The sequence below is a fragment of the Ictalurus furcatus genome, chromosome 8, assembly GCF_023375685.1.
Source record: "Ictalurus furcatus strain D&B chromosome 8, Billie_1.0, whole genome shotgun sequence".
In the NCBI taxonomy this organism is placed as follows: Eukaryota; Metazoa; Chordata; class Actinopteri; order Siluriformes; family Ictaluridae; genus Ictalurus; species Ictalurus furcatus.
Window position 1 is genome coordinate 18912368 of NC_071262.1, and position 12245 is coordinate 18924612.

The following is a 12245-nucleotide window of genomic DNA, read 5'->3' on the forward strand; positions in this document are numbered from 1 at the left end:
CATGATCGACTGCAATATTAACGTTTAAAGTTCGTCCTCCGCTAATAGAAAACTCCACTGCAGATCAAATCCAGCGCTTCCTACACTTACAGCCAATCAGCATAGAGTGGCGCAAGTATGACATCATTTCGTAGTGCCAAAACCCCGAAACGGAGTTAGCATTTTAGCCCTCGAGCTGCCAGCTTCGCTTCGCGCGAGGAGAAATCATGACATTAACATGATGCTAAATGGCACTACAGAGGTTGTCGGGGAAATTAAACGCCATCACGCCGAACGGGAACAAACTTTGCAGATAAAATCAGGGCTCTACAGTGCGACCATTTCACTCACATTTGACTGAAAAGTATTTTGTGCGACTGTGAATAAATATTTATTTGCGTCGGTGGGAGTGACCTGTTCAGAGTTGTATAATACAATCGGAATAAAAACTACAGGAAGTCCAAAATGCATCTACACCAACCAACATTTACTTTCACACTGCTTTTCATCACCTGTCAACCGAACAAGTGTGTAAATACTGCAGAGAAACCATTATGATGACAAGTAACTCTGTACATCATCTGCTTCAACATCTTCGATTTCACAAACTGCGGCTGTGACCTGCTCGTGTAGACACAGCGGTGTCGGGCGGAATAAATTAAGAATGATGCTAACGCTACAAGGTGGGTTTAATTCAAGCTTCTTTATTAAATAATTCCTCATCAATCCTAATCAAGAGTAGCAACTGTTCGTCTGTAAACATACAGTACACTGCCGCTCTCCTTCTACACCAACTCTACTAGAGCATTGACTTCATTTAAACTCAGGGTTGCCAGATATCACCAGAAAAATCAACTCCTGTTTCCATGTTCTGATTTAATCCCCCAACACTGTACTGGGGAAACCGATCTAAAAGGAACAACTGATTACATTTTAGTAGGGTTTTTTTTTTTAAAGACAGAAAATGTGCTTCATTATAAAAAAAATTATTTAATTTTTATATATATATATATATATATATATATATATATATATATATATATATATATATATATATATATATATATATATATATATAAAGATATAATAACTTCATAAAATAAATAAAATGAGAAATGTAAATGTTTAATTACTATGGGTTGCATTTAATATCAATTTGACATTAAGCTTAGTAAGCTATTTCATTAGAATGCTATTAGTCTACTTTTAATTAGGACTCGATTGTTTAAGATATTTTAAAACATAGATTTTATGCTTGTTTATTTATCAATTATCTAACAGTATCTCATTGCTATTATTTGAATTCAATTAACAGTGACCATGAGCAGAGAGCTTACATTTAACTGTTTATGACAGACCTCCTGATTAAAGTTTAAACAAAAAAAGATTGGTATCTGGATCGGTATCGGTTGTAAAAATCCTGATCGGAGCATCAGTAATGAACACCATTAAACTAAAGCGCTTTGCATCTGACGGGGAAATTAGCTCACCCAATCACATCCTATGAGATTATTCAGATATATACACAATATACACAGAGCGGTTCGAGAACTGACTCCAGCCCAGAACCATGACAGTGGAAAATGTCTAATAGTGTAGCTTTAAATATATTTAAGAGGAGCAGATTCAAACACTGAACATTGATGTTTATTGTATTTGTTTACAAGGTAGAACAGGTTAACGGTTGTTTTTTTTGCATACACTCTGTAAAATTAACTGAAAATATTAAGTTTTGTCTATCAGAAGGTAAATTAATTTGTTATGGCTCACACTATTTTCCTAAATTCTGTCATACAGTGGCAAGAAAAAGTATGTGAACCTTTTGGAATTTCATGGTTTTCTGCATAAATTGTCATAAAATGTGATCCGATCTTCATCAAAGTTAAGGGAATTGACAAATATAATGTACCTAAAATAACAGCAAAATAAATTCTGATCCCTCATGTCTTTATTGAACACACTCATTCAACATTCAAAATGGCAGTGGAAAAGTAAGTGAACCCTTAGAATTAATAAATGGTTGATCTCCCCTTAGCAGCAATAACCTCAACCAGATGCTTCCTGTAGCTGTGGATCAGACCTGCACATCGTTCAGGAGGAATTTTAGCCCATTCTTCCTGGCAGACACATGTGTATGACTTGGCCCCTCCAAAAGGCGGATTTTGTTCCATTCTGTTGTGGACTTGCTCCGGTGTTTTGGGTCGTTGTCCTGTTGCATCACCCAACTTCTACACAGTTTCAGCTGATGTACAGACATTCTCACATTATCCTGAAGAACTGTCTGATATACTTGGGAATTCATCTTCCCTTCAATGATTGCAAACTGGCCAGGACCTGATGCAGAAAAGCAGGCCCAAATCATGAGGTTTCCTCCACCATACTTTACGGTTGGGATGATGTTTTCATGATGATATGCCGTGCCCTTTCTACACCAGATGTAGTGCTGTGTGGTTTTTCCAAATAGTTCAATCTTAGTTTCATCAGTCCACAAAAGATTTTGCCAATACCGCTGTGGAGTGTCAATGTGCTCTTTTGCAAACTTCAGGCATGCAGCAATGTTCTTTTTAGTAAGCAGTGGCTTCCTTCGTGGTGTCCTGCCGTACATACCCTGCTTGTTCACCATTTTACGTATTGTAGACTTATGAACAGAGATGTTAGCCAGTTCCAATGATGCCTTCAAATCTTTGGCTGTCATTCGGGGTTGTTTCTTTACCTCTTTGAGGAGTCTTCATTGTGCTCTTGGTGTCATTTTGACTGGGCGCCCACTTCTTGGTAGAATAGCAACAGTCCCAAAGTGTCTCCATTTGTAAAATGTTTGCCTAACTGTTTCTAAAGTCTTTGAAATCACTTTGTAACCTTTGCCAGCTTTATGTAAATCAGCAATTCTTGATCGTAGATCTTCTGAAAACTCTTTTTGGCGAGGCATGGCTCACATAAGCGTGTGCTTCTTGTGCAGCGCAAACTCCAAAAGTTTGAGGGGTTTTTAATCAGTCAAATTAGCTGTAGTCCACACCTCCAAACTCATTTTCTTAATGAGACTCCAGGTGTGCTAAAACCCGACTCCAATTAGCTTTTTTCAGGTCATTAACTTAAGGGTTCACATACTTTTTCCACAAGCACTATGAGGTTTTTTTGGTTGTTCTCAATAAAGACATGAAAGATCAGAATTTGTGTGTTATTATTTTAGACACATCATATTTGTCAATACCCTTGACTTAGATGAAGATCAGATCACATTTTATGACAAATTTATGCAGAAAACCATGAAATTCCAAAAAGGTTCACATACTTTTTCTTGCCACTGTAATTGACAAGCTCAAGTTCTTGTCTACTTTTGTGTTTTATTGTGGCACATTAACATTATCATCTCTAAAAAAATAAATAAATAAACCCCCTAAACTTCAACCGTGCTCCTAAATTTTTTGCAATTGTAAAGAAATTGTTACCGTAGAGCCCTGAAACTGGTTCTCACAATTCCCCCCCAAAAAACGTGGATGAAGATTCATCCACAGAGAAATCCGTATAATGGAAAATGTTTTCAATAAAGTTTGGAGAAGTCGGAAGCTTGGTGATGGTGACGTTGAAGTCGAGCGACCGTGGTGTAGTTCATTTAATAGCGTTTTAGCTTTTTTTTCCTGCCGATTGTATTTAGGCTTCAAACTTCATAAATGTTGTGTTGATTTGTGAAAATTATCTTGATGGACAAAACGTGTTAGTGTTGTAAATTTTTGTTGATCACGGAGCTTGTTTTTTTTTTTTGCAATAATCCAAAAGCCTATGGGAAAATCCTATTGGGTTTTTGTTGAGGGAACCGGTGTGATGATAACTTCCGGGTTTTGGTACAAAATGACGTCGTCCCTGCACCTCTCTATTGGGTGATTTGGCTGCGTCTCTCCTCCTGTAAACATTATTACCTTTTCTGCATTCGCCTGAATTGTTTTCATTTGGTTGCATATTGTTATATTTGATGCATATTTTCATTTGGTTGATGGCATTTTTATTATTACTTATCCTATATTTTGGGTACAATTTTATTTATATTTTGCGTCTACGAGATGATGCACTTTAAGGACCAGTCTAATTTCATGCAAAGATTTGTACATTAGCAGGAATGTAGCACAACATGGAGGTGAAAGCAGCGGTCTGTTTATTTAAATGTGAAAGTGCAATAAAAATGTTGTTCCTAAAATAATCGTGATAAATAATCGAGATCTCAATATTGATCAAAATAATCGTGATTCTCATTTTAGCCATAATCGCGCAGCCCTACTGCCAAAACAAATCCCGGTCTGCTCTTCATGTACCTTCTCAAACTCGGCGTCTATTTGAGAAAGCAGGGCCGGCTTTTCATCTTCGAAGAACATGCGCAGAGGAGCCCCCATGTACAAGAACATCACACCCAGCAGAGTGATAGCAGACGTCCTCACAGCCTGGAATTTACACAAGGGGTTAGATAAACAACTCTAAATGAAGGTGGTCTGAAAATTACATAAACCACCCCCCCCAAAAAACTAAGAAGTCCAAATCAGAGCAAAATCAGTAGTTTTGGTTCCATTGCTATTTGGTTTCACATTGTCATGCTATGCACTAGCATAGAAATGCCTGAAAATAGAAGAAATGGTTTTGTTGTCATATTGCACACCCCTAAGTTTAAGTGGGCTGATACAAAGAAACTTAACAGTGCTGATCTGTGAAGCCTTGTGTCTACGATATTGGCATGTCTCAGATATAGGCAGTGATTACTTGTTTGAGTGCAATAAATACCAAATCCATAATCTGCTGCTGAACATTGAAAATGTTCAGTACATCACTAGCTGCTGCGATATCAGCGTAAAATGTTTGGTCATTTACTCAACAGAATGCACGCCTTAAACCACACTTAAAGGCATTGTGCAAATACACTCAGAGCAGGAAGTGTGTAAACAAATATTTGAACAAACAAGGATCTAGTTGCCATACACACCAACAATAACACACTCACCGGGTTGGTGGCACCCAAAGCAGTTTTGACATTGTTGATGAAAGCTTTCACGTTAATCCTGCAAAATTTAATTGGAACAATAAATAACATGAGCTTGAATCATATACACAAATATGTAATAGACGAGGGGATAGAGAGAGAGTAGTGAACACGACTCACCCTGCAAATCCAAACTCCTTCATGGCGTTGGCCAACCAGTTCAGTGTCTCAGCCTGGTTTTTAGGGTTCTTTTGTGCGAAGGCCAAAGAGACCACCTGGACAGTGACAACAACAGGACAGAATGCTGTAAAACATTACTGATTATAACTAAAAGGAGGAAAGGAGAAAGGAAAAAAACAAAAAAACAAAAATGCACTGGTGTGTACACACCCACAAGAGACAAACTACAAGTGGCATGAGCAACTTGTCACCTGCTAGTATGTATGCAGGGTTTAGAGATGTAATGGTATGAAAATTTCATATCACTATTATCGTGACCAAAACTATTACGGGTATCAGTATTATCATGGTATTGTTAAAATGTGCTGAAAATGTACAAAAAGTACTGAAACATACTGAAATGATTTAAACGTGTTTTATATTTGACTATAAAGTGGTGGATGGTTGTCACTAGGCTTGCTGTGAGTCAGTGTTTCCGGTGTTCAGCCACACACTGATTAAATCACATACCCACCGTGGAACTGCCTCCACTGTCATTTTGCTTTTTTATAGTAATAATCATTTAGTTCAGTTAGAACATGGTGGAAGGCAGCGACGGTGCTCGGGAGAATTTCCAACCTTCCAAGAGGTTTTGTGATTAAGTCATTCTCTCCAAATGCTATTGAGCTTTAAAAGTATGGTATATTTTGTGTACGAGTCCATGCAGTATAAAAATCATCCATTTTTACACATGATTCGATAGTTTATTTTATTAAATATCAAAAATCTTAAAAGGTGTGTGTTATAACCGACACCTACATGAACACTTTGACTTGGTCATAAAACCAACTGCATTCTCTCCAAATGCTATTGAAGTTAGAAACGTGTATACCAATGTCATAAGTAACTTTACAGATGGTCCCTTAATTTGCGAATATCAAGCCAATTTTATGCCAGGTTGAGATCAGGTGACTGACTTGGCAGAATATTTATGATATGATATGATATGATATATGATATGCATACATACACACACACAACTAATATCATAAGCACATATCCGTTAAAAAAATAAAAAATATAATTTTTTGCACAGAATTGTACCTGCCCAAGACCCAAATCTATATTATTGTACTGTGTTAACAGAATCGGCCATCCAAGAGAAGTGTTTTCTCCAATATAGTTTTGAAGATGCCGGGAAACTAAGCCCACCTGTTCAGCAGTCCACGGCAGCGAACAGGCTTCTCCGATGGCCGTCAGAGCCTCCTTAGCATTGCTGCCGCACTTCACATCCCCAATTTTGTCCACCAGGCCATCCAACACAACGAGAGCCGACGTTTTCGAGAAGGAGCCTTTCCCAGCTACGAGGCCAACGATGTGCAGCTTCATTTGCATCACCTGGGCATGTGCAGAACTTGAATTTACACATCTGATGCTACATTTATGCTAGAAAGGTCAAACTCTGTAGACTAGGGTGAAAATCCACCATGTTTGGCAAAGCCATCCCGGCATCATGAATGAAGCCTACCTGAAAATTTGTCTCTTTCCAGCCAGGCTTCTTAGCCAGCATTCTCACTAGAGCCTGGCATGGCATTTCAGTCCTGTCCATCTGTTCAACAGCCTGAGAGAGACACACACACACACAACAATTCTGTTAACAAAAGATTTAATTCTCAGAGCTCTGGCTATGTTCAAAAAGAGCTGGAAAGGGGTATGAGAGAGATGGACAGAGAAAGAGAGATGAATGGTGTGTAGTCACCCTTTGAAACTCCTCCATGCTAGCTAGCCTCTCCTTCCAGTTAGCGCTGTCCAGCAGCTGCATACAGGAGGCCGGGAGTACGGCTGCAGCCTTCTCCTCACACACTTCCAGCTAAGAAGAAGGGGGGGGGGGGGGCACAAGAACACACAAACTTTAAAAGCTTTGTGGTGCAGTAAATTTTTTTTTTTTTTTTTTTTTTTTTAAAAAAACAGTTCTGTCTTTACCCCTTGATTTTACTTGGATTTTATTGTTGTAATAAAATTCATTAATATTATAATGATTTCATTCAAACATGTGACTCACAGATAATTCAGTCTCGGCAACTTCTCTTGTTTCCGGTGCTTTCTTTGACTTGCCGCCGGCAGCAGTAGTGGGTTTGCTTTTTTTGGGAGGACCTGCAGCCTGTGAAATTGAAACAAGCCAAACAGTCATGCAACTGACCCAATGTTCACACACGTTATTAATTTATCACAGTTTAACCCTCGAGCTGTTGTGACAAGTAACAAATCCAATCACAGATCTCTTAAGTTCAACTCCAAATGGCCAACTTGAATGCACTTATGGGGCAGGTGTCGAACATTGTCCACAAACTTTTTTATTTCTGCGTTTACTTTTGCTCCATTTAAACCTCACTGTAAAAATGCACTTAGGCTTGGATTAAAATGTGAAATTCTAAACATTTTACAGCTCCATTAAAACCTGAGAACCACCAATTATTTACTTTAATGGAACTCTTTCAGCATACTTTTACCATCAACCTTGAGTCTATAAAACTTACTTTGAGTGCAGGAGCTTTTTTAGGAGGACCGGCAGGTTTAGCCGGAGGTTCTTCCACATGTGGAGCTTTAGCTGCAGGTTTCTCCTTCTTCTGCCCTCCTCCTCCTCCACCTTCTCCCTTCTTCCCTCCAACAAGCTCCACTTTATCGGCACATTCTTTTATCTACGTGTATGGGGGGGGTGGGAGCCAATGTCAGTACTCTAATTCTGCCTTAACATTTACATGCATTTATGACTCAACCCTAAATGAAGCACTGCACCCTACTCTACCTTGTCCAGTTTGAGTTTGTCCAGATCAGCCAGGAAGGGGTTCACAGCTTTCTCTCCCACCACCTTCATGGCTGTGCCCAATGCCTCAAACGCAGCATCCCTCACCTCTGGAGCAGAGTCGTTCACATGCTGAGAGAGAGCGAGAGAGACACACATTTAACTACATTGTTTACAGATACTACTTCTAAACTAGTGTCATTAAGCAAACACGTGAATGTCAATTTTTAAACGCACAATTTGAATTTAAGTGTTAAAATGTAGCAAAATCTCTACACTTTAACACTCAAGAATTCCATGAAGTCTAATTATAAACAAATATTTACATCCTGCCATCTTAAATAGCTAGCCAGCCAGCTATCTGCAAGCAAACTACCTCAAATATGTCACAGGCAGACATGAGCGGGATTTTAGCATTGGACTCTAAATTTAATCTTCATTTTCTGAGCATTTTCAGGTGTCTCCCATATTGCTCTAACAATGGGTCAAAAATGGTAACTGCTACACCTAAAACATAGATGCTGGCACCTCTGAAGTTTGTTTTGCAGCTGCCTCAGACATTAAAAATGGCTAACTGACTACATTAAGAATCAGACAAGGGTGCCAATTTAATATCACCAAAATACCATGTCTTGTGATTAATCAGACCTTGAGCAAAGCAGAGCAGAGTGGCTTCAGGACACTCTTTGGCAGCGTGGCAGGAGTGCAGTGACGAAAGCTTCGGGCCAGAAACAGTGATGCCTGCTGTTTGATTGATGGGTTCTTGTTGTCCATCACTGCCAACACGTCCTCGCTGATGTTCTGTAGAGTTGTCTATACAACAATATGAGGAAAAGTATTCATTTAACATCCTCCTTTACCTAAAACTGCCCTGCTGTTGGAAAACAAAATCAACCATAACTACGATTTTTGTTGGACCGCATCGCAACACCCTCTCGTTTATTATTTTTGTACAACAGCACACCTGAAGTGTTCTATTCCCTACTTGGTGGAGTAGTGAAGCTATTAAGTTTTAGTAGCATGGAAGGAGCATCTCTATCTTATAAATTAAATAGCTTAGGTAGTAAGCTACTGCGTAAGAGAGTATACATAAACATTCATCATCATCATGTAACCACTTAATCCTGGTAAGAACAGCCAATCCACCTAGTAGCATGGTTTTGCAGAGGTAGGAGGAAACAGGAGAACGCAGCGGAAACCCATGTGGACATAGTGAGAACATCCGAAACTCAAACAGAGGGTAACCCGAACTCAGGATAAAAGCTACCTACTTCATTAATCACATGATGCATTTCTTGTCAGTTGGTTGGAAGTAGAATTGAATGAAAAGTTACTAGCTGCATGCATAACTACTCAAGTTAATTTAGCACAAAGTATTTATTTAGGTTTTTTTTTTTTTTTTTAAACAATGGATTCAGCACTGGAGATGACAGGAATGCTTGACGAGTTTTTAATAGCTCGTTAGTCATAGAAGCCATTCCCCAATCCAATTCAATAGTTTCCACTGGTGTTGCTCTTTAACATCCTGTCACTTAAAGGAATAGTTCATTCTATTTATGTCAAATGTGGTTGATCAGCCAAGACATGTCTGGCATTCAATGAAATGTAACGTCTCATTCAGCTAATGTCTTGTCTGATCCACTACATTTGGGATGAAAATTTAGATAAATTTGTTTTTCCTCCCCAATAGTTTTATAATGTACAAGACTAAAATGTATTTTTTTTTTTTGTATTTGTTTACCCTTAGTTATATTAGAGATACTCACAGTTATGAAGACTGCATCAATTGCCTCCTGTAAGGCCTGGACCACCTGAGGTTTCTTCTCCTTGAACTTCTCCAAAATGGTTGGCACCACCTTTGAAAACAAAAATCATGTGTGCCTCTTCAGCAAAAACATAAATGTGTGTGTAAATTTCGATGTAAATTTTATGCCCTAAAAATGATTATATTTGATCATTTAAGGTCAACAATTTACGAGACTACACATCTTAACAAAATAATCTGGACCCTTATTCGCTTGTAGCCATATCAGTTTACTAGATGAACGACCGATTTGTTTACTTCTCTTCACTCACATGTCCTGCATATGTTCCAAACTTTTTGCGCAGTCCTGCTGCCAGTCCAGCTAGACATTTGGCCGCCAAAGTCACAAGCATCACATTGGCATCTTTTCCAATAACCTGCAAAATACAAGAGTGATATTCTCAACAGCTGTAAATCACAGAAGAACTCAATTACCCACAATTACACTGTTTACAAAAAAGTATTACCTTCTTGAGAGCTCGGACCAAGTCCCCATAGTCTCCGGCCTCAAGCTTGGGGTTTTTAGCAAGCGCCTCCACTGCCTCCAAGGCCTCCTTCCTTTCCTGCCATTTCTTTGCTTCCTACATAAGGAAAGTACAAGAAGTATATTCATAATTAATGGACGTACTGATTAATATGTCAATACTAGAAATATGATCTCAGACTTACAATTTTATCATAGAAATCTTTTGGGATTTTTGAAAGTATCTCAACAGCTTCCAGCAGCTCGTACGGATCAACTTGTACATGGCCTCCATCGTCGTCATCACCTGAAGACACAAACATGTATTAAATATTTAGTGAAAAGCTATGCATGGATGTTTTTTTGATCATGAACCGGTTTGATGTCTTGTTAAACAAACCTCTAGACCAAATTTTAAAGTACAATTTATTTATTTATAAACCACCTTGAATTCAATAAATTAATTTCCAACAAAAAAAAAATGCTATAAATTAAGAAAAAAAAAAAAAAAAAAAAAAAAAGTTCTCTGCAGAACATAAAATATCCTTGATGGGTCTCAAAGAAAAAATAAATAAAAAAAAACAACTAATGAATAATAAAAAAAAAAAACCCTCAATGGTGGTATACTTGTCACTGCCCCCCCGTATAAAACTAAAGTAAAAAATCATCATGATGATTTTTGCTGCAAGATTGAGCGAAAGGGTTGTACCGTCGGTCTCATCTCCACCGGCCGCCTGCTGCTGCTCAAACTTGGCCTTCAGGTCCTGCTGAGAGCGCAGAAAGCGGCTCTGCTTTGGCACACTGGCGGGCAGCTTCACCCACTCCTCCTCCAACTCTTTCAACTGTACATATGCACATCACACATGAGTTATATATCAGAACAAACCTTTTACTTGCCAGACATACCACACTGCCCTTCTCATGGATAAAAGCTAAATCATTTTTCAGATCTAAAAAGATTTAAAGGAGGTTTTAAGAGGATTTGGAACTTGGTATTAATAAAAAAAGTCAGTTCTACTAGAGACAATGGGCAACAAACCCATAAGGATATCAGACCCCTGACCATCAGCTGATACTGGCAGCTTCTCCATAACTGAGCCGACTCTCTGCTAGCTTCTGTTACAAAGTTATGCAAACATCACAGGCACAATGGAAGCCTGTGTAAGATCTGCATTTTGTTTTTATCATTCTGACATTTAAAGTAAAATATTAAACAGGGACCATCAGGACTTCATCAAACCTGAAAGAAATTACATGATGTGTGTGTGCACGAGAGCCTAATATTTTTCCAGAAGAAAATCATATTTATGTTAAACTGGCCATATACTTAAGACATGGAATACATTTTTTAATGCATATTTATAACTAAAAAGACTTTAAGGGGAATTAAATAACCACTGCTGTGTTTTTGCATGATTTAAAATTAAAAAGGAGAAGCTGAACATCTCATTTTACAGACTAAAGTTAATACTGAACACGTGACTGAGTCATAACACCTGACCGTCACACCATTATGTGATTCTTCCCCAAACTGTCATCACGAAGTTGGAAGCACCCAATTGTTCAGAATGTCTTTGTATGCTGTAGCTTTACAATTTCCCTTCACTGGAACCAAGGAGCCCAAACCCGGGATGCGTCTCAATCAGCAGTTTTATCAACAGGCAGGACTGATATCTTTGACATTACCTGTCATAATTTTGTTAGCTTTATCACTTGTGCCCTGAATACTGAACCAGGCAGCTGACTGAGACGCACCCATGTTCCAGCAGGACAATGTCACTGTGCACAAAGCGAGCTCCATGAAGACATGGTTTGCCAAGGTTGGAGTGAAAGAATTCGAGTTTCCTGCACAGAGCCCTGACCTCAACCAGACTTAACACCTTTGGGATGAATTGGAACACAGACTGCACCCCAGGCCTCCTCACCTGGCATCATGCCTGACCTCCTTAATGCTCTTGTGACTGAATGAGCACAAATCCCCACATACACGATCCAAAAGCTAGTGGATTCTGTAGTGGAACTTATTATAAACAGCAAAAGGGAACAAAATCTGAAATGGGATGTTCAAAAAGCACAC

The 12245-nt window shown here is 38.7% G+C and overlaps 1 protein-coding gene across 3 annotated transcripts in view; it reads right to left on the bottom strand.

The window, feature by feature from the left end:
- Positions 1 to 12245, bottom strand: part of ckap5 (cytoskeleton associated protein 5) — a 47180-nt gene that overhangs the window by 22776 nt on the left and 12159 nt on the right. For all 3 annotated transcript variants that reach the window (XM_053631285.1, XM_053631287.1, XM_053631286.1), the window contains exons 6-20: positions 10878 to 11010; positions 10375 to 10475; positions 10173 to 10286; positions 9978 to 10082; positions 9668 to 9757; positions 8550 to 8714; positions 7905 to 8033; positions 7636 to 7797; positions 7161 to 7259; positions 6858 to 6968; positions 6627 to 6719; positions 6311 to 6496; positions 5120 to 5214; positions 4961 to 5018; positions 4284 to 4409 (exon numbers count right to left, since the gene is read on the bottom strand). In XM_053631285.1, the coding sequence (XP_053487260.1) occupies positions 4284 to 4409; positions 4961 to 5018; positions 5120 to 5214; positions 6311 to 6496; positions 6627 to 6719; positions 6858 to 6968; positions 7161 to 7259; positions 7636 to 7797; positions 7905 to 8033; positions 8550 to 8714; positions 9668 to 9757; positions 9978 to 10082; positions 10173 to 10286; positions 10375 to 10475; positions 10878 to 11010 (1767 nt within the window). The remainder of the gene's footprint in view (positions 1 to 4283; positions 4410 to 4960; positions 5019 to 5119; positions 5215 to 6310; positions 6497 to 6626; positions 6720 to 6857; positions 6969 to 7160; positions 7260 to 7635; positions 7798 to 7904; positions 8034 to 8549; positions 8715 to 9667; positions 9758 to 9977; positions 10083 to 10172; positions 10287 to 10374; positions 10476 to 10877; positions 11011 to 12245) is intronic.